Raw genomic sequence first — 20,317 nt, forward strand, 5'->3', positions numbered from 1 at the left:
CCCTCGGCCCGCCCCCCCTCCCGCGCTTCCTGGCGGCTCCGCGTCCGGCGCCTGTTTGTGCAGCGGCGCTGGGGCCCGCGACGGCCCCGCCACTCCACCCCCGGGAGCCCAGAGCGGCCCCGGGAGAGCCCGAGGCCCCGGCGGGCCCGAGCCCGCGCCCCCGCCCCCTCCAGCCCCTTTCCCCGAGCCCGACAGCGCCCCCAGGGGGTGGCCCGGCGCCCCGCGCGCCCCAGGGTGCTTCCCCTTCCCCTCTCCCGGGCCATGGCCCCCGCGGCTTAGACGCCTCCTCCGCTGCCGCCGCTCGGAGCCAGCCCGGGGGCCGGATGGATGGGGCCGGGGGGCCCGGTGAGTACGGGGCGGGCGGGCGGCGAGCCCCTTCCCGGAGCGCGCGGCCGGCCGGTCCGGCGCTGCTGGTGCCCGACGGCCGTCCAGGGGCGCCCGCGTGCTCCGCGGCCCCAGGGCTGGAGCATCCTCCACGGCCCTCGGGTCGCCCTCCCGGTCCTTGGGCCTCTGCTGCTGTCCTTTCGGACGTACCCGCGTCATCCTCCCACCCCACCCCCACCCCCTGTTGCTCCGCACCTGGATGTCCCCCGGCCCCCAGGCACCTGGGCCTCTCCTGCTATTTCGTGTCTTTTTGCTTCTGACCCCCAGCGGTTCCCCGGGACCTGCCCCGTGGCTCTGTCTGCACCGGTGCCCTCTCCTGTCACTGCATTTCTCCTCCTGGTCCTCACCCCGTGGCCCCGCTCTGTCCCGGGGCTGCCTGCTCGGGCTCCCGCCTTCCCCGGAGACCGAGCTGCTCCGGGTGGCCCGTGGCCCTCACCCGTCCTGCGGCTCCCGCGGTGGTTCCCACGCCCGCGGGCAGGACTCCGCGCTCCCCCCGCGCTCCCGGTCCGGCCTGCCCGGCGGAGGCCTGGACGGCGGCAGGAAAGGCGCTCTGCCAGCTTCCTCGCCTGCCCGCCAGGAGGAGGCCCTGGGCCCTCCGCGCCGTCTCCTCCCCTCGGGCCGCAGTCCTCCTGCACCCATGCAAAGCTGCGGGGAGAAAGAAGCCTCCAGCTTCCCCAGGTGCGGGGCCTCTGAGCGCGCCTTCCCCTTTCCCAGGCGAGGGCCCTGCTCAGCAGGCCCTGCAGGCCCTGAGCCAGCGGCTCCAGGTGCAGGAGAAGGAGATGGAGCTGGTGAAGGCCGCCCTGGCCGAAGCCCTGCGCCTGCTTCGGCTGCAGGCGCCCGCCCCTTCCCTGCAGGACCCTGTCAGGGCCAGGTATGCCTGTCGTCACCCCTCTTCCTCCTTCCTGGGGCTCAGCGGGCATGGACTGATTCCCTGTCTCCTCAGCAGCCCTGCAGCCCCCCCAGGACTGCCACCCCCGCGCAGCCCCTCCTTGGTGAGCCGAGGCACCCAGACAGATTCCGAGGTGGGGATGGAGGCATCCCCAGGAACCCCTGGCCTGAGCAATGGGCCCGCGGCCCCTCAGGGGGGCAGTGAAGAGCCTAGTGGAACCCAGTCTGAAGGAGGGGGCAGCAGCAGCAGTGGCACTGGCTCCCCTGGGGGCGCTGGCTCCCCGGGGGGCACAGGCTCTCCTGGCATCCTCAGGCTTGTACAGCCCCCCCAGTGCACCGACACGTGAGTGTCCTGTGGCCGAGGGGCGAGGGGTTAGGGGGGGTTGGCCGGGAGAGGACTGGGGAGCATGGTTAGAGGGGATGACCTTCACCTGCTCATTGCTCCTCTCAGGGCGCGGAGAAATTCCTCTTCATCGCCCTCAGAGCGGCCTCGACAGAAGCTCTCCCGGAAGGCAGCGTCCTCGGCCAACCTGTTATTGCGGTCAGGGAGCACAGAGAGGTGGGCGAGGCTCCCCAACCTGCCCCACCCCAGGCCCAGGCTCTTGACTTTCCTCATCCCTCACTGGCTTCCCTGGGTGGGGTGGGGGGGCCTCATTGCCCAACAGGAAGAAGGGAACCAGCACGCGTGGGGGCCGGCTGTGTTCCGGGCACTGTGCTAAGTCCTCGACCTCCTCCATCTCACTCAGTCCCACGGCATCCTTGGGGGGTAGGTGGTCTCATGCTGTTCACTGTCCAGGTGAGGAGGCGGGCTCAGAGAGGGTAAGTCATCTGTCTGGGGTCACACAGCTAGAGGCAGGCCTCCAACGCAACTCTCCCTGACTCTAGTCCCTTGCCCTTTCCTCCTCATCACTGTACACCTCTTGAGATGCCAAGAGGCTTTTGCAGAAGCTTCCATGATTTTCATGGATGACTCTTCTCAGAGTTTCAGCCCCTCCCCTTTCTCCAACTTACCAGACTCGACTGTTAGAGCAAAGGCAAGTCCCCGAGGTTGAGTGTAGCTGCCTCAGAGCGTGGACAGGCCTCGGGGCAGGGAGTGGTCATTCTAGCCCTGCCCTTGGTCTCCTTCCTTCTCTGCAGAGGTGTCACCACCCTTTATCACCTGTGACGGTGATCTCTGGAATTCTGTTACTTTCCTCTGAGAGAGAAGGGCTTTCTTGCTTACCTCCCAGAGCCCCGAAGGGCAGGCCTGGGGTACATTCTGGATTCATTTTTGTCCCATTTCTTGGATGGGGACGTGAAAAGCTCCATAGCCAGAGGCCTGATGGTCTGGAGCAGTGATCGGCAAACTGCGGCTCGAGAGCCACACGCGGCTCTTTGGCCCCTTGCGTGTGGCTCTTCCACAAAATACCGACTTCTGCGCATGGGCCACGAAGTTTCCGTCGCACTGTACATGCACACCCGCACGTGGTATTTTGTGGAAGAGCCACACTCAAGGAGCCAAAGAGCCGCGTGTGGCTCGCGAGCCGCAGTTTGCCGACCACGGGTCTGGAGGAAAGGGCTCCTCCCTGTCACTCCACATTGCGTCTTGCAAGCTTTATGGCCTGGTGCCATGTGCTCAGCCCCCAGCCTCACGGGCTTGTGTCTGAGATGGAGCCGGAAGTCCCGCCTACTCTAGGGCCTGGGTGCCCGGAACGCAGACCGTGACTGCGGGGGTGACTGTGGCCTCGAGTAGCCTCCCTTCTGTGCTCGGCCCCTTTGCACGTGTATCTCGGGACCTGACCCCAAACCCTATGCTTTTCTGTCTTCCCAACAGCCGAGGGGGGAAAGACCCGCTCTCCAGCCCTGGGGGCCCGGGATCTCGGAGGAACAACTACAATTTGGGTAAGTGCAGAAGCATCTGGAAGAATCTGGATGAAAGAGTTAGGGTTTGGGCTAGAGCCCCAAGAGCTACTCTGGGGCGACCTGTGAGGTCTGGCGGGTAGAGTTCTGCTCTGGCTTTCCTGGGGGGGCTGCAGGGTGGTGGTTGACACCCCCCTTCTCTCTGTAGAAGGCATCTCAGTGAAGATGTTCCTTCGCGGCCGCCCAATTACCATGTACATCCCATCTGGCATCCGCAGCCTTGAGGAGCTGCCCAGCGGCCCGCCCCCGGAGACCCTCAGCCTTGACTGGGTGTATCCTGCCCCCTCCAGGCCCATGGGAACCACCTTTCCCATCTTGGGACCCCCACCCCCCCCGTTTATGGTTTCCTCCTGGCTCTGCAGGGACGGGAACCCCCTGAATCCTCTCTTACCATCCTCTGCCAGTAGCACTGCCAGCCAGAAGCTCTGTTCTCCTCTCTTCCTCATCCTGCCCTTGGTCTGACCCTTTCCTTGACCGCAATGCCCACTCCAGTTACGGGTACAGGGGTCGTGACTCCCGCTCTAATCTGTTTGTGCTGCGTTCTGGGGAGGTGGTCTACTTTATCGCCTGTGTGGTGGTGCTGTACCGGCCTGGGGGAGGCCCAGGGGGTCCTGGAGGTGGCGGCCAGAGACATTACCGGGGCCACACGGACTGCGTTCGATGGTGAGGGGCCCGGAGCCCGGGGCCCGGGAGTGGGCAGCTCTAGGCATGGGGATGCTGGGCGTGGCAGACAGGGGGCCTGGGCGGGTGTGGAGGAGCAGGAGAGAGGCGTTGCCTTGCTGCTCGGCAAGCCTAGAGAGGCGGCCTGGGTGGCCTTGAGAGACCCACCCCCTTCCTTAGAGCATCTGCTCCCCCACGTAGCCTGGCCGTCCACCCTGATGGTGTTCGCGTCGCCTCAGGACAGACAGCTGGAGTGGATAAGGATGGGAAGGTAAGGCCAAACTCAAACCCAGGCGGGCAGGAGGAACCTCTCGCCCAGCTGTCCTCCCCCCCCCCCCCCCCCGCCTGACCTCTTCTTCCGCTCCAGCCCCTGCAGCCTGTGGTTCACGTGTGGGACTCGGAGACGCTGCTGAAGCTGCAGGAGATAGGACTGGGGGCCTTCGAGCGGGGCGTGGGGGCCCTGGCCTTTTCAGTGGTGGTGAGCTGGCCCGAAGCCTCCAGACCCCCATCTTTCTTCTCCGGGAACCCCCTTCTCGCACTTCACCAGGAAGTCTCAGACATCCTGGCCTGCCTGACCCTTGCCCAGCCGGTTCTCCTGGAAAGGGACGTGTATCCGCTTCTCCTCCCCTCCCCACGTGTGATGGTGTGAGCTGCCTAATGACCGTGAACTCCCAGACCTCTGGTCTTCACTCAGCCCCTCCCGCCTGTCCCCACCCTCAGGACCAGGGGGCTTTTCTCTGCGTGGTGGACGATTCCAATGAGCACATGCTGTCCGTGTGGGACTGCGGCCGCGGCACGAAGCTGGCTGAGATCAAGGTGAGGGGCCGGGTGGCCTGCAGGCACCGCCGGTTGGGGTTGGAGGTGGGAGTGGTGGGCCCCAAGAGTCCAGACTTACCCACCTATTACTTCCTTTCTGGCTGTCGCCTGGGCCCGCCTCCCAGCCTCTGAGAGGCTGAGCAGTGGGGACTGCAGAAGTTCTGGTCTCACAGGAGATCATGCCAGGCAGGCGGGTGACTAATCAGGAGCAGTCGCTCTTCGGGGCCCAGGGTGTGGACGGAAGGGTGCCCCGGGGCTTCTGGGTCTCTGCAGACGCACAGTCAGGATGCAGAGGAAGAGTCAATGGGATGAGGGTGCTGAGGGCTTGGGGTGGCTGAATCCAGTGTCTTCTCTTCAGAGCACAAATGACTCGGTCCTGGCTGTTGGCTTCAGCCCTCGTGATAGCAGCTGCATTGTCACCAGCGGGAAATCGCACGTGCACTTCTGGAACTGGAGTGGTGCAGCGGGGGTCCCTGGGAATGGGACCCTCACGCGGAAACAGGGTGTCTTTGGGGTGAGGTGTGGATGGGTGCAGGGCGGGGGGAGGGCAGATGGAGATGGAAGTAGTGGTCGGAGGACTGGAGACCCCGGTACTACCCACCTCCCGGCTGCCCCGTGACCTTTGGTCTTTGCCCTCCCCTGTGTCCTCACCTCTCCCCTAGAAATATAAGAAACCCAAGTTTATCCCTTGCTTTGTGTTCCTCCCGGATGGAGACATCCTCACTGGGGACTCAGAGGGGAACATTCTCACCTGGGGGCGGAGCCTCTCAGATTCCAAGACTCCAGGCAGGGGCGGAGCCAAAGGTATGTGGCTGGGGTGGCATCTGGGAAGTCTAGCCCCCTAGAGGGTTTATGGGAACAGAGAAGAGGGTTGCCCCTCCCCCCCCCTTTTTTTTTTTTACCGTGAGAGCTGATAGTTGTCTGGGGGACCATGGAGAAAGGTAGGGGCAGCATGGCAGAGAGTGAAGGGCTGGGGCTTTGGGGCCTGTCAGGTCCTGGGTTCAGATCCCAGTGTTGCCACTAATGGTCTGGCCTTTAAGAAGTGACTTCAATTCTTTGAGTCTCAGTTGTCCAGTCTGTAAACTGGGAGAACAAGAGCCCGAGTCAGAGACGGTAACCAGCAGGCCTCAGGCAGCTGGGGTTACTGCTCTGTTGTGACTGCCTAGACTGTCCCTTCCCCGCTTCCCTGCACCCCGAGAGCCTGACCTGCCCAGGACTGTGCCAACAGAGACCTATGGGATTGTGGCTCAGGCCCATGCTCATGAAGGTTCCATCTTCGCCCTGTGTCTCCGGCGGGACGGGACCGTGCTGAGTGGCGGCGGGCGGGACCGGCGGCTGGTACAGTGGGGGCCTGGTTTGGTGGCCCTCCAGGAAGCTGAGGTGAGGGCTGGGCTGGGTGGAGGGAGGAGGGGGGAGAGGAATGGCCGGTGCCCCCTGACTTTCTGCCACCACTGCAGATTCCTGAACACTTCGGGGCTGTGCGGGCCATCGCGGAGCGGCTGGGCTCTGAGCTGCTGGTGGGAACCACGAAGAATGCGTTGCTGCGAGGAGATCTGGCCCAGGGCTTCTCCCCTGTGATCCAGGTTGGGGGGCCAAGGGCTCGGGGGAGGCGGGGGGGCGGGAGGGAAGAGCTGCCGGGAGGGCAGAGGCGATGTGCATGCTCTGCTGCAGGGCCACACGGACGAGCTCTGGGGGCTGTGCACACACCCCTTCCAGAACCGCTTCCTCACCTGCGGCCATGACAGGCAGCTCTGCCTGTGGGATGGGGAGGGCCACGCGCTGGCCTGGAGCATCGACCTCAAGGTAGAGCCCGGGTCCCCGGGTCCCCAGTGCCACCCCTGCCGTGACTCCTGTGGCCCCCACGCCTTCCTCAGTATCCCCTTTCCTTCTGCTCCCCGGAGGCAGCTGGTTTGTACTGGTGTGGCTACTAAATGTTCCTTCTTCTGTGCTGATGCCTCCAGTACCTGCTCCCCCCCCCCCCGTCCCCCCCGTTCCCCCCCCCCCCCCCCCCCCCGCCCCAGCAACTGACGGTTAATCTCCCGCCCAGCTCTCAGTTCTGGTGGCTCAGCATTTTGAGTATCACCTCGTTTAGGCTCTGCCCGCACACACCCGCCTGCACTCCCGGCCCACCGCCTGTCCTCCCTGCCCCTCCTTGGAATGACAAGGCGTCTGTCTTGGATCCCTCACTAGAAAGGCATCTTGAATTGACCTTTTTCTCCCTCCCAGGAGACGGGCCTCTGTGCTGACTTCCACCCCAGTGGGGCGGTGGTGGCTGTGGGACTGAACACGGGGAGGTGAGAGGGACCCGGGGGGAAGCAGGGGGTGTAGGGAGGGTTCCTGGTGATGGCGTGTGTGTGTGTGTGTGTGTGTGTGTGTGTGTGTGTGAGTGAAGCAGCGTGACCACTGGCTGCTCCAAGCCCCAACTGCACCTTCCTGTTCCTCGGTGCTTCTCCCTGCAGCCTGGGCCTCCGTCTCCGGTGGCAACTGCCATCGCGCCCTCCCCCAACCACCTTCCCCTCCAGCCGGGATGGAGGAGGTGGCAGCTCAGCAGAGGGAAGCTGCGGAGATGGGAGGGCAGAGGGGAGGCGAAGAGTGACGGGCCTACAGATTCCCCAAGGCCCTTGCAGTCCAGCCCTTTTCGTTTCTCCCACGGCATCAGAAGCCCCTCAGCTCTTATCTGCCCGTGGCCCCTTCCCATTTCCCAGTGTAAGAATGCAGTGGGGCCCTGGCTGGCGTGGCTCAGTGGTTAGAGCATCGCCTGTGCACCTAAGGGTCGTGGGTTCGATTCCTAGTCAAGGGCATGTACTTGGGCTGCAGGTTCGATTGCCGGCCCCGTCCTGTTTCGGTGCATTCAGGAGGCAACCGATTGATGTGTCTCTCACATTGATGTTTCTCCCCCCCCCCCTTCCCTTCCACTCTCTGAAAACCAATGGGAAAATATCCTCTGGTGAGGATTAAAAAGAAAAAAAAAGGGAAAAAAAGAACGCAGTGGGGCCTTTCTGCCTGCCTCACAGCTTTCCTCTGGGCGTCTCAGAGTCTCTCCGATGTGTCAGCGTGCTGCCCAGGATGGGTATCCTCACACCTGCTTCCCCACCCCTCCCTTCCAGGTGGCTGGTTTTGGATACGGAGACCAGAGAGATTGTGTCTGACGTCACCGATGGCAATGAGCAGCTCTCAGTGGTTCGGTACAGCCCAGGTGGGAGCCACCCCCGCCCGGGACCCAGACCCGTCCCTGGTCCTTCCCTGTCTGAGTGACTGTCTTTGTAGATGGGTTACACCTGGCCATTGGTTCCCATGACAACATGATCTACATCTATAGTGTTTCCAGTGATGGTGCCAAGTCCAGCCGCTTTGGCCGCTGTGTGGTGAGATAGCTGGGGTGGCGGGTGGGGCATCGCCATAGCAGGGAAACTCCTCAAAGGGCCCAAGGCACTTAGGGGGGCTAGGGGACTGGAACGGGGGCTCCATTTTTAGTCTCTTGACCCTTGCTCCCAGGGTCACTCCAGCTTTATTACTCACCTTGACTGGTCCAAGGACGGGAACTTCATCATGTCCAATTCTGGGGACTATGAGATCCTTTACTGTGAGTGGCAATAGGGTGGGCATGGGGAGAGAGTCCTTGGGGTGGGCTCTGTGTGTGTGTGAAGGCTCCTGGTTGTGGGGGGTGGGTGAAGGATATGTGGGGGGCTCCAGGAGGAGGGGCTGTCAGATGGGGACGTGGAGATGGGGTTGGAGTCAGGATTATACAGATAGGAGTAACTAATTTGGAAAAAAAACCGCAGTTTTTAAAAAAATATATTTTATTGACTTTTTACAGAGAGGGAGAGGGATAGAGAGCTAGAAACATCGATCAGCTGCCTCCTGCACACCCTGCACACCCAAGGTACATGCCCTTGACGGGAATCGAACCTGGGACCCTTGAGTCCGCAGGCTGACGCTCTATCCACTGAGCCAAACCGGTTAGGGCAAACACGCACTTTTATACCATCTTTTCCCCACAAGGATTTGAGGGAGTTGAAAAATATCCTAAGAAAAGGTTGTTTCGGACAAGTTCCTCAGGGCAGGTGTGGCGGGACTGCGGTGCCCAGGGAGGAGGAACTGGGAGAAGCCTTGGGAGCGCCCAGGCAGCACGGGGCTGGGTTTGCCCGGGGCCGAGGGCTGCTGCGGTGACCAGATCACATGCCCCGGCCTCCCGTGTCAGCCTTTCCAACCTGGCTTCCCAGCCGCTTCCCCTCTGCGGGCCGCGTGAGGGCTGAGCTGGGTGGGCGCCCTCTCCCCAGGGAACGTGGGCGAAGGCTGCAAGCTGCTGAGGAATCGCTATGAGAGCCGGGACCGGGAGTGGGCCACCTACACCTGCGTGCTGGGCTTCCACGTCTACGGTGAGCAGGGGCGCAGGGTGGGGAGCGCGCCCCGGGCTGGGAACGCTGGGCGGTGTCCAGGGAGGCGGGGGGAGGGGGTGTCCAGGGTGCGTATGTGGGGGGGTGTCCTGCACCCGGCAGACCCAGCCCGGAGGCCCCTGCGCTCCTCGGCGCTCCCTGGGAAGGACTGCCTGGAACGTGGCCGGTGGGCGGAGGCGGCGCCGGGAGCACCGGCGCGGGGCGGCGCGGGGCTGTGGGCGGAGGCAGGAGGAGGCCGGGCTGAGCGGCCGCTGTGCTGCCAGGCGTGTGGCCAGACGGCTCGGACGGCACGGACATCAACTCGCTGTGCCGCTCCCACAACGAGCGCGTGGTGGCCGTGGCCGACGACTTCTGCAAAGTGCACCTCTTCCAGTACCCGTGCGCGCGCGCCAAGGTGAGGCGGGGCCCGGGCGGGGGCCGGCCCCGCGCGGCCTCGCAGCCCCCGCAACTCCACCTCCCGCCCCCCCCCCCCCCCGCAGGCGCCCAGCCTCGTGTACGGCGGCCACGGCAGCCACGTGACCAGCGTCCGGTTCACCCACGATGACTCGCACCTCATCTCGCTGGGCGGCAAGGACGCCAGCATCTTCCAGTGGCGAGTGCTGGGCGCCGGGGGCTCGGGGCCGGCGCCCGCCACGCCCTCGCGAACCCCCTCTCTGTCCCCGGCCTCCTCCCTTGACGTCTGACCGCCGCGGATCGGGACCCACGGGCCCTGCCGCTCGGCTCCGCCCCGGGACTAGGGGCCGACCTCTTCCTCGACTCGGAGACATTCCCAATCGCGCATTCCCCTGGAGGGGGCGGCCAGCACCCCAGCACACACTGTACAGACCCGCTGGCCGAGCCGGGCCGCCCCAGCCTGGGCCCCGACTCCCGCTGCCTGCTGAGGGGCAATAAACCAAAAGCAAAGTCGCCTCCCAGTCCTTTTGTGGGGCTCGGCGGGGTGCCGCCGGGCCAGGAGGGGGTGGGGGTGCGGAGCCAGAGGAGCGCGAAGAGGGCGGCGAGCGAGCGCCACTCATGCAAACGACTGGGAAAGCCGCTCGCAAATAACCCCGCGAAGCCCGGGGCGGCGGGCGGGGCGGCGGGCGTGGCCAGGAGAGGGTTAAGCCCGCTCCTCGCCCGCCCCCGGAGGCGGGACGGAGCCGCCACGGAAATACCCGAGCGCGGGCCGCGGCGGGCCGGAGGCAGCCGAGCGGCTTCCGGAAGTGGCCGAGCGCAGGGGTCTCGCTCTCCGACCCGAGCCGAGCGCCCGCCTTGTTCTCCCGTCCGCCGAAGGCGCTCGGGGAGGAGGCGAAGCCGAGGCCGCGGGCCCAACGTCTGCAGCGGCTCCGCGAGGGCAGGGGCCGAGCCGGCTCCGAGCCGCCGCAGCCGAGCTCGTTCCGGAAGAAGCCGAGCGACGGCCCGGGCCTCGGCGTCCGGCGTGAGCGGCGGTGGCGGCGGCGCGGCGCTGCGGGCGGAGATGAGCTGCGACGGCTGAGGCGGCGGCGGTGCCGGCTGCGCGTGCCCGACCGAGACTTCCGCGCGGCGCCAGCCCCGCGCCCGGCCTTCGCCTCGGGCCGAGCGTACCCCCCAGCCTCCCGGGCCCATTGTGCGGCCGGAGGCGGCGGCGGGAACGGCCATGGCGGCCAACATGTACCGGGTGGGGGGTGAGTACCGGGCAGGGGCTGCGGGGCCCCGGGTGGGAGCCGGGTCCCGAGAGGCTCGGCCCCGGCGGCGTGGTCCCGAGCGCGGACCGGAACCGGAACGGGGAGCGGGGTGCGGGGTCGGCCAGGCGGCCGGACCCGAGGCTCCCGGAGGCTCCCTGAGGCTGGGGCAGCAGCAGCCCGGCCGCGTCGGGGCCCCCCCGTCGGGGAGCGGGCTCGGGAAAGGGGTCCCGCGGGAGCTAACCAGCCGGGAGGGGCGCGGGGGGCCGGGGCGATCGCTGTGCCACTTGGGGGCCCTACGCTGGAGACGGGGGTGCAGCCCCATCGCTGAGTTGGGACTCTAGGCCAGCCCCCTGCTTCTTGCTAACTTAGGGCTCACTTTCGAAAGGTCAGATTCTGGAGCTAGGTGGTCGGGGTGGGGGGCGCCCCTCATTTTCTCTTAGTCTCCCCACTTCCACTTTCCAGGGTCCTGTCTGCCAGGACCCTTACCTCCCGCTGTCCCTCCCCCGCCCGCCTGTCTCTGCCCCCCCCCCCGCTCCCCCCCTCCTCTGATCTCCTCCGCCCCCCCCCCCGCCCCCCCGCAGATTACGTCTATTTTGAGAACTCCTCCAGCAATCCCTACCTGGTGAGGCGGATTGAGGAGCTCAACAAGGTGAGTGGAGCGGTGCCCCCTCCCCCCTCCCCCCGGAGGTCTCTGCCTGCTGAGGTCTCTAACTTCAGTGGGAGAGAGAGCGAGCGAGCGGCCGTCCCCAGGACCCATTCATATTCATTCATTCATTCGTGCGTCGGGAAGGGCTGTTGAGCTCCGTGGGAAAAGTACTTGACTCTGTCCCAGGGGCGGAGGAAAGGGGCTGGGAAGTCTGCCCTTAGACGTGCGCCCTTATTTATAATTTCTGGAGTTTGGTGCATCCCTGAGAAACTGACTGTTGTTAGTCGTGCCTTTCCGCTTTTCACCGACCGGCTCCCCCCGCCCTTCCCCCGCTTAGACTGCAAATGGGAACGTGGAGGCCAAGGTGGTGTGCCTCTTCCGGCGCAGGGACATCTCCAGCAGCCTCAACAGCCTGGCGGACAGCAATGCGCGTGAGTGTCTCCCCGCACCCCCTTCCCCCTCCGCCCCCCGCCCCCCGCCGTCTGAGGCCCGGGCATGTCCTCGCAGGTGTCTCCCCTGGTAGCATGCCCAAGGCAGGGTGTGCGTTTGGGGGTGGGAAGGGCCTGGTCTGTGGAGGGAGGCCTGTCCTTACACGTTGGGGTTGGGAGCCGGGTAAGGAGAGCCAGACCGTGGCCGGTGTGGGAGTGTGTGTGTGAATGGAGTGTGTTAGAGGGACGGTTTGTTTACTTACTTATTTGTTGTTTTGAGGTGGTTGGATGTACATGGGGGGTGAGGAGGAGGTCTGGAGGGTCAGGACTCTTCGGGGCATTTGGCTCTGTTGGGACAATGGCTGGTGACCAAGGTCAAGGTGAAGCGGAGGAGATGGTACTTAGAAGCCTGCGTGGTAGGGGAGCAGGCTGATTCCTGATCAGGACGTGGCGAGACAGGTGAAGGGACAGGATAGGAAGCACGGAGTTTTCCTGCACTTTTTCCTCTTTCTCGTCTCCTGTTTTCCCCTTCACTCCATTTTACACCTTTTCCTTTTCCTCTGTATTCCTCCTCCTTATGCTCTCGTCTTCTTTCAAAAAAAAAAAAATACTCTCAATTTTCTTTATTTCTTTTTTCTTTCCTGCTTTGGCTTTCTTTCCCCTACTTGTTCCTCCTTCCCAAATGATTTTCCTTATTTCAGGCTGGTTTGGGCATGAAGGGGTTACAGAGGAGCTGGGCCTAACAAGGTCTCTGGCCTTCTGGGGTTTCCAGCTCCATCTGGCAGGGGCTGACCTTGGCCTTGTCCAATCAGAAGGGGTGTGGGGGGGTGTGGTCCCCTTTCCCTTAGCACAGGGTTTCCGGAGCTCACAGGCGAGGGGTGGAGCCTGTGGCACCCCCCACCTTCTCCCTGTGGTTCGGAACAATGCACCACTGCATCTGGGCCTGTGGCTCTTCTGCCCCCTCCCACTCTGGTTGGCACCCCGCCACGTTAACCCTTTCCACCAAGGTTTCGGGGCAAGTTGCAGCTCCTTGGGGAGGAAGGTGTTGGCACTGGTTGAGATACTGCCCTTGAAAGCCCCACAAACAAACTTAGCCAAGTAGAAAGCGAGGGGCGGTTAGGATTGCGTGTGATGTGTAAGAGCAGAATCTCCTGAAATCTGAAAAGAGGAAGTGCGCGACGTCACCTTAGGTGATGCTTTTTCATCGTACTCAGTTTCTGGCCCTCAGGCTGGGGTAGGAAGGAGGAGACAAGGTGACATTCTTGCCGGCCTGGTGGGGCCGATTCGGCTTTCTGGTTGGTGTCTGAGCACGGCACCTGGGTGGGATGTGTTTCTGTGCCATGGTTTGTCCTCAGCAGCCCTTTCCCAAGAGCATTAGCGATGGAGAGGTGGGGGAGAGCTGGTCTGGGGGGTGTGAGGAAGGCAGAAGCCTGGGGGGTGTGAGGAAACCCCCCGAGACGCATTGTTTTCCCCGGGCGAGGCTGTTCACGGTGGCTGCTTGCTGGATTAGTTCTGACTTGGTTTCTTCCTCCTTCATCTCCCAGGGGAGTTTGAAGAGGAGTCAAAGCAGCCAGGGGTGTCGGAGCAGCAGCGACATCAACTGAAGCACCGGGAACTTTTTCTTTCTCGGCAGTTTGAGTCCTTGCCAGCCACCCACATCCGGTACGGGACGGTCAGGCCCCTGGCCAGCACGCTGTTCGGGAGATGGAGAGGAGGGTGGTGAGCGGGACGCTTTGGGGTGAGGTGCTCACCCAGCCTCTCCTGGCCTCTCTCCTGTAGTGGAAAATGCAGCGTGACCCTCTTGAACGAGACAGATATCTTGAGCCAGTATCTGGAAAAGGAGGTGAGAAAGAGGTGTTGGGAGAGGGGGCGGATTTCCCCAAGAGGCAAGAGGAAAGGAGGACTGAGGAGGCGCAGGCTGCCAGGCTGTGTGTTTCGGGGACTCTGCGGGCATTGGCCCTGCCCTGAGGACTGCTGCCCTGCTCACCTCCCCCTCCTCCCCGCCAGGACTGCTTCTTCTACTCCCTGGTGTTTGACCCCGTGCAGAAGACGCTGCTTGCCGACCAGGGGGAGATCCGAGTTGGTTGCAAATTCCAAGCTGAGATCCCAGATCGCCTGGCCGAGGGTAAGCAGCAGGACAGACTGGCTGCTGGCTTAGCTGACATCAGAGTCTCTGAGTCGTGTGCCTTGCGCTTGTGCAGGGCCGCTCTGCACGCTCAGTGCCGTCACCCTGACAGAATGTAGCCTCCGGAGCTGGAAGGGACAGTGGGCACAGTGGGCAGATAAGTGAGAGTCCAGGTGCCTGATGGAACCCATGGCACCTTAGCCTTCATCTCCTGCTGGGACCTGTCCGCCACCTCCCTTCTCTCTCCCTGATGATGCCGTTGCCCTTTCCTCAGGGGAGTCTGATAACCGGAACCAGCAGAAGATGGAGATGAAGGTCTGGGACCCAGACAATCCTCTCACAGACCGGCAGATCGACCAGTTTCTCGTGGTGGCCCGGTGAGGGTGGGTGGATGGGGAAGGACGGGGAGGTGTGAACGTAGTTCTGCGCCCTCTTCTTACGGGTGGGCATCCTCGCTTTGGCCTGGGTGTGGTCCTTTTTCCTCATCTGGCTCAGTTCCCCAGCCCGCTTGCGCTTTCTTCCCCTCCTGACGCCTCGGTTTCCCTCGCAGAGCGGTGGGGACCTTCGCCAGAGCCCTAGATTGTAGCAGCTCCATCCGGCAGCCAAGCCTACACATGAGTGCAGCCGCTGCCTCTCGAGATATCACCCTGGTGAGCAGGCGCTGGTGGGTGGCGGGCAGGCTGGGCTTTGTGGACTGCGGAGCCTGGGACAGGAGAGGGGCGGCTCTGAGCGAATGGGAGTGTTTAAAGGGCAGCAGAGAGCATGCTGAGGGGCTCGGGTCATCAACATTGTTTCTTACCTGCCCATAGTTCCATGCGATGGACACACTGCAGAGGAACGGCTATGACCTGGCCAAGGCCATGTCGACGCTGGTGCCCCAGGGGGGCCCAGTGCTGTGCCGGGACGAGATGGAGGAATGGTCCGCCTCCGAGGCCATGCTGTTTGAGGAGGCCCTGGAGAAGTACGGGAAGGATTTCAATGATATTCGCCAGGACTTTGTAAGTGGGTGGGGCTCAGGGAGGCGGAAGAGACGGCCGGTGAGGGACCAGGACCTAGGAGCAGCTGCGAGCTCACCCTTGTTCCCTCTGCCCTCCTTAGCTGCCCTGGAAGTCACTGGCCAGCATAGTCCAGTTTTATTACATGTGGAAAACCACAGACCGCTACATCCAGCAGGTACGGCCAGGGCCAGGGGGCTGCGCCAGAGGCCTCCTGCTGAGATGCGCTCTGACCCTTCTCTGTCCTTCTTCCTGCAGAAGAGATTGAAAGCAGCGGAAGCAGACAGCAAACTGAAACAGGTCTACATCCCCACCTAGTGAGTGGCAGGGGCCCGCGGCTTCCTCTCCTTCCCCCAAGCTGTGCTGTCCTCGGCGATTAGGGCTGGGCAGGAGGCAGGGCACGTTATTATAGAGACAAGGTGGAAACGGATTGTTTTCCTTGAATTCTTTTCTTTTTTCCCCACTCCTGCCCCTGTTAGCACCAAACCAAACCCTAACCAGATCATCTCTGTGGGCTCAAAACCTGGCATGAACGGAGCAGGATTCCAGAAGGGCCTGACTTGCGAGAGCTGCCACAGTGAGTTCCAGGGAGGGCCAGGGATGCGGGGGGTGGGGAGAGGTCTGCTCTGACCCAAGAACCTGAGGGGCTCAAGTGGCAGCCCCTCCCACCTCCCCCCTGCCGACCTCCACCTCCTCTCTGCTCTTTCAGCCACACAGTCTGCTCAGTGGTACGCCTGGGGCCCACCCAACATGCAGTGCCGCCTCTGTGCTTCCTGCTGGATCTACTGGAAGAAGTACGGGGGACTGAAGACGCCGACCCAGCTTGAGGGGGCTGCTCGGGGCACAACAGTAAGGACTGATGGGGGGCAGGAAGGGGAGAACAGTAGCATATTGGTGTGAACTTAGGTGAAGGCCAGAATACTCAGCTCCATATATGGCGATGGCTTGATGTGTTGGGGAGGGAGGAGCAAGGTGGTATAGGAGCCAGGAGGTCAGGACGGTGGTAGAGATCAGTCAGGACTAAATAGCTCTCTTCAGAGAATGGCAGAAAGGGAGCCTCAGTATCCATCTGTGTTTTTCTTTTTTCCTATGTCCTTCCAGGAGCCACACTCAAGGGGTCATTTGTCCAGACCTGAAGCCCAAAGTCTCTCCCCCTATACGACCAGCGCCAACCGGGCCAAGCTGCTGGCTAAGAACAGGCAAACATTCCTGCTCCAGACCACGAAGCTGACCCGTCTTGCCAGACGCATGTGCAGGGACCTGTTACAGCCGAGGAGGGCTGCTCGGCGACCCTATGCCCCTATCAATGCCAATGCCATCAAGGCAGAGTGTAAGCAGGAGTGCTGAGCTGGTGGCGGTTAGGGCTGCCCGGCCAGAGGCCAGTGTGTCTCTGGGTGTTCAGTGACAGTGCGGATGGTAGGCTCAGGGGTTTGTGAAGATTTAGACATGGCTCCTGCCCCAGAAAAGGCCTGAATAGATAAGCCCCTTCACCTTTTTCTCCAGGCTCCATTCGACTTCCTAAGGCCGCCAAGACTCCATTGAAGATTCACCCTCTGGTGCGGCTGCCCCTAGCAACTATCGTCAAAGATCTGGGTATGTGATGGGGAGCCAGACTGGGTACAGGGTGGGTACAGGATGGGGAACCAGTTAGGCTGGTGTTAGGCTCTCAGTCCTTTTACTGTCGTAACCTCCTCTCCCCTTGCTTTTTTCTTTCCCATTCAGGCCTTAGAGGTTTAGTCTTAACAAACTGTACTCTTGTAGGTTAATAATATTTTCTCATGAGCTATCCATATGACCATACTGATTTGACAAGATCATACTCCTGTGTGACTTTTGAAATACTGGTTAAGTTTTTGGGGAGTCAAAAGCTATATGGGTGCCCTAGCCGGTGGACTGAAGGGTCCTGGGTTCAATTTCGGTCAGGGGCACATGCCTAGGTTGCAGGCTCGAACCCCAGTGGGGAGTGTGCAGGAGGCAGCCGATCAATGAGTCTCTCTTATTGAAGTTTCTATCTCTTTCTCCCTCTCCCTTCCTCTCTGAAATCAATAAAAATATACTTTAAGGAAAAGCTATCTGGGGATTTTTTTTTACTGTGTGGGGGGTCAGTGCCCCTAACCCCACATTAAGGGTCAACTGTACTGGTAATTGCTTGTCAAACCCCTCCCCCACCACTACGCTTAGGGATGCCCAGGGAAACTGCATAGAGAAAAGGAAGTGTGAATGGTATTTGTTTTTTTGTTTTTTTGTTTGTTTTTTTACCTTGAAGTGGCCCAGGCACCTCTGAAACCAAAAACACCTCGGGGTACCAAGACACCCATCAACAGAAACCAGCTGACCCAGAGCCGGGGCCTGGGGGGCATCATGGTGAAACGGGCCTATGAGGCTGTGAGTGACAGGCTGGCGTGGCCACGCCGAGGGGGCGGGCTTTGGTTTATGACGGGGCTGAGAGAGAGGCCCCTCACTGTTCTGCCCACCCTTTTCCAGATGGCAGGGGTTCCCTTCTCTGCCAATGGAAGGCCCCTGGCTTCAGGGATTCGCTCAAGCTCCCAGCCAGCAGCCAAGCGTCAGAAACTAAACCCAGCGGATGCCCCCAATCCTGTGGTGTTTGTGGCCACAAAAGATACCAGGTAGGGAGCCCACTATGGGAGGAGGCTGAGATGTTGGCAACCCAGGTTGGTGGCATGGGAAATAGGAGTGTCTGAGCCTGGCCAGCAACAGGGAGCGTGGGTGCAGGCTCGGGGTGCCAGGCAGGAATGGCTGGAGGAATTGCCATGTGGAGTGTGGGGTTGCAGCGCTGGGGTCGTAGGCTTCTGGATTCCCCTCTCCTCTTCCTGGCCAGGGCCCTTCGGAAAGCTCTGACTCACCTGGAGATGCGGCGAGCTGCCCGCAGGCCCAACTTGCCCCTGAAGGTGAAGCCACCGCTGATGGCAGTGAGGCCCCCCGTCTCTCTGCCTGCACCTTCACATCCTGCCAGCACCAATGAGCCCATTGTCCTGGAGGACTGAACTTCTGGGGAAGGGAGGGGGGCTGGAAGCTAGAGGGTGGGTGCCCAGTACACCCAAGTTCCCTTTTCTTGAGTGTCATAGGGAGGGGGGGAGGGAGGGAGGGAAGGAGGGAGCAAGTGTGTGTCCTTGGAGGGATTGGGCGCCCTCTGGTGTTACCACTTCAAGGCTTGCCTCCTTCCCTTGCTCCTCCGTGCCTGGTGATGAAGGCGGACTGCAGGAATTGACCCATGGTGGGAACCTGGCCTCTTTTGGGGGATAGGACCCACAGCTGTCTTGGACAGTTTTAGGGGGAGGGTTTTTTAATTTTTTAAAAATTTTGCCTCCCTTTGTGAAAGGGGACAGGGGAGGGGAAGAGTAAACAGACACCTGGTTGGGGGAGGGGGGGTGCACTGCCATGTCTGTTCTTTTTTTTCTTTTTCCTAATTGGGGGTTTCTCTTCCTGTCCGGTGTCCGGACTTTGCTAAACAGTTTGAGGCTCCTAAGCTGGCATCAAACCCAGCCCATGCTCACTCTTTCCTCCCCTCCCCTTGTCCCCTCCGCCTTTTGTACGCCAATTCTCAGAAATAAAGATCTTTTGTCCATTTTTTAAATGTCGATTCTGTAATTGGTTCTTACAGTAACAAATAAAAAGCTGTTTTCTTCAGCTCCTCCTGGCTCAGCTGTTCTCTGCCATGAGTGTGTGGGGGTGTGTGTCTTCAGTTGGAAAATAAAGGACGACAAGAAAGTACAGATGGGGCTTGCCTTGGGAGCAGCTCTGTGAGGTGCAGCCTGGGCAGGTGGCCCTCTTGCAGGGCCCAAACTGCTCCCCAGTTCCCTGTGGTGACCCAGGTTTATTCAAAGCAGTTGGGATGAGCTGGTTCTCTGGATGGGACTCCTCCACAGGATGGGTATGTGTGTGCGAAGATGCTTCTTTATTTCCTAATTCTTAACTCTCCTTTTCCTTTTCCTATGGAATTCTGGGAGTTGTTGGGAGGCCAGAGCGAGACACGTAGCCAACTCGGGGGCGGTACTGCAAGATCTTACCACCTCGCTCCGGTGTATTTGCATAGTGCTGCTTCCTGGGTCCCCAAGGCGGCCTCAGCAGCTGCCTTCATGTCAGGGCCCACTCTAGTGCTCCTGCCCTTTAGGGTTGAGAGACCGAGGTCGCTAGGCCCAGTAGACGAAGCGCCTGTCAACTGATGGGTGGTGCCATCTCCAAACTCGGCTGTGAGGTGACCCTGGGGCCAGGCCTCTCCAGCTAGGTAGCTCTGTGCTCTGGGCAGCCTTCAGAGTGATCTGTCCTCATGCAGACGAGGACTCCAAGTCCTTTCAGTGGGAACGGTCCAAAGGCGCTGTCATTGGTGAGGAGCTCCTTTCCAAGGGCTGGTTCAGGTGGCAGGACCCTGTAGTTCTGTGCAGGCTTCTGCCCGAAGTGCAGGTCGTGGGAGAGGCTCCTGCTAGGCTCTGTTTTTTTAATTTTTTTTTTTACTTTTAAAAAAATATATCTTTATTGATTTCAGAGAGGAAGGGAGAGAGAGATAGAAACATCAATGAGAGAGAATCATTGATCGGCTGCCTCCTGTGCCCTTGACCAGAATCGAACCTGGGATCCTTCAGTCCGCAGGCCGATGCTCTATCCACCGAGCCAAACGGGCTGGTGGGGCCCAGTGGTTGAGCATCAACCTATGAACCAGTAGGTCCCGGTTGGATTCCCAGTCAAGGCACATATCCGGGTTGCGGGTTCGATCCCCAGTGTGGAGTGTACAGGAGGCCGTTGATAAATGATTCTCATTGATGTTTGTTTCTCTCTCTCCCCCTCCCTCTCTGAAATAAAAAAAGAAAAGAAAAGAAATATAAAATTTGAGCCCTAGCTGGTTTGGCTCAGTGGATAGAGCATCAACCTGTGCACTGACGGGTCCTAGGTTAAAAAAAAATAAAATTTGAGTCCAGCCCTGACCCATGTGCTCCAAGGTTAGAGCACCAGGGTCATGGGTTTGATTCCCGGTCAAGGGCACGCCCAGTGGGGGCACGTGGGGAAGGCAGATGTCTCCCTCCCTCCCTCCCTCCCACTCTCTCGGAAAAACAATGGAAAAAATAACCTCAGGTGAGCAAAAACAAATTTGAATCCAGTTAGCCACCAGGAGCCCTTAGTAGGTGTCTTCTTTCTCATGGTCTCCGCACCTTAGGGGAGAGATCAGACGCCTATCCTGTGCTCCTTGCACACTTCCTTTAGAGATGGGCACAGCCTCAGCAGTTGTCACTTGCTCAAGGTTGCAGACCTTGAGGCTCTTTCCAGAGGCCACAGCTACGAGCTGACAACCACAGCAAGGGCGGCTTCGCCCATCGACAGTGCTCTAGCTCCTGCTCCCTGGGCCTGGGGCCTCCCCAGCTCCCTCCCGCTCCTGTCTTGAGCTTCCACTTGTAGGTCAGGATGCACTGACCACTCACTAGACAA

General features: G+C 61.2%; 2 protein-coding genes across 4 annotated transcripts; both read left to right on the forward strand.

Moving 5' to 3' along the window:
• Positions 1-51: 51 nt before the first annotated feature.
• Positions 52-9,951, forward strand: EML3 (EMAP like 3). 3 transcript variants are annotated; one of them, XM_036295571.1, is made up of 22 exons: positions 56-345; positions 1,099-1,255; positions 1,328-1,615; positions 1,724-1,831; positions 3,086-3,153; positions 3,320-3,443; positions 3,664-3,834; positions 4,033-4,102; positions 4,199-4,309; positions 4,552-4,647; positions 5,006-5,161; positions 5,310-5,451; positions 5,876-6,027; positions 6,105-6,230; positions 6,319-6,450; positions 6,874-6,941; positions 7,755-7,843; positions 7,915-8,012; positions 8,143-8,230; positions 8,928-9,026; positions 9,308-9,438; positions 9,524-9,951. In XM_036295571.1, the coding sequence occupies exons 1-22, from the start codon at positions 324-326 to the stop codon at positions 9,725-9,727; spliced, it is 2,700 nt and encodes an 899-aa protein (XP_036151464.1). In that variant the 5' UTR covers positions 56-323; the 3' UTR covers positions 9,728-9,951. The 3 variants fall into 3 exon arrangements, 2 of the variants coding, with proteins under 2 accessions (XP_036151464.1, XP_036151465.1); XM_036295572.1 differs by having other exon boundaries at positions 57-345; positions 1,331-1,615; XR_004965521.1 differs by lacking the exons at positions 9,308-9,438; positions 9,524-9,951 and having other exon boundaries at positions 52-345; positions 8,154-8,230.
• A 377-nt stretch (positions 9,952-10,328) lies between these two features.
• On the forward strand, positions 10,329-18,473 carry MTA2 (metastasis associated 1 family member 2). Its single transcript, XM_036295573.1, has 18 exons — positions 10,329-10,684; positions 11,266-11,333; positions 11,668-11,761; positions 13,303-13,420; positions 13,538-13,601; positions 13,766-13,883; positions 14,158-14,260; positions 14,434-14,533; positions 14,693-14,881; positions 14,982-15,056; positions 15,137-15,195; positions 15,358-15,455; positions 15,588-15,727; positions 15,980-16,208; positions 16,382-16,471; positions 17,145-17,263; positions 17,363-17,505; positions 17,718-18,473. The coding sequence occupies exons 1-18, from the start codon at positions 10,657-10,659 to the stop codon at positions 17,881-17,883; spliced, it is 2,001 nt and encodes a 666-aa protein (XP_036151466.1). The 5' UTR covers positions 10,329-10,656; the 3' UTR covers positions 17,884-18,473.
• Positions 18,474-20,317: the final 1,844 nt, after the last annotated feature.

The sequence above is a fragment of the Myotis myotis genome, unplaced genomic scaffold (assembly GCF_014108235.1).
Source record: "Myotis myotis isolate mMyoMyo1 unplaced genomic scaffold, mMyoMyo1.p scaffold_m19_p_27, whole genome shotgun sequence".
In the NCBI taxonomy this organism is placed as follows: Eukaryota; Metazoa; Chordata; class Mammalia; order Chiroptera; family Vespertilionidae; genus Myotis; species Myotis myotis.

Bases quoted from the DNA above. Each gene is read 5' to 3' on its own strand.
- EML3 (XM_036295571.1), top strand. From the start codon at position 324: ATGGATGGGGCCGGGGGGCCCG. The intron at 3,444-3,663 runs GTATCCTGCCCC...TGCCCACTCCAG, and splicing joins ACCCTCAGCCTTGACTGGGT to TTACGGGTACAGGGGTCGTG. The intron at 4,648-5,005 runs GTGAGGGGCCGG...TCTTCTCTTCAG, and splicing joins CGAAGCTGGCTGAGATCAAG to AGCACAAATGACTCGGTCCT.
- MTA2 (XM_036295573.1), top strand. From the start codon at position 10,657: ATGGCGGCCAACATGTACCGGGTGGGGG. The intron at 14,261-14,433 runs GTGAGGGTGGGT...TTTCCCTCGCAG, and splicing joins CAGTTTCTCGTGGTGGCCCG to AGCGGTGGGGACCTTCGCCA. The intron at 17,506-17,717 runs GTAGGGAGCCCA...CTTCCTGGCCAG, and splicing joins GTGGCCACAAAAGATACCAG to GGCCCTTCGGAAAGCTCTGA.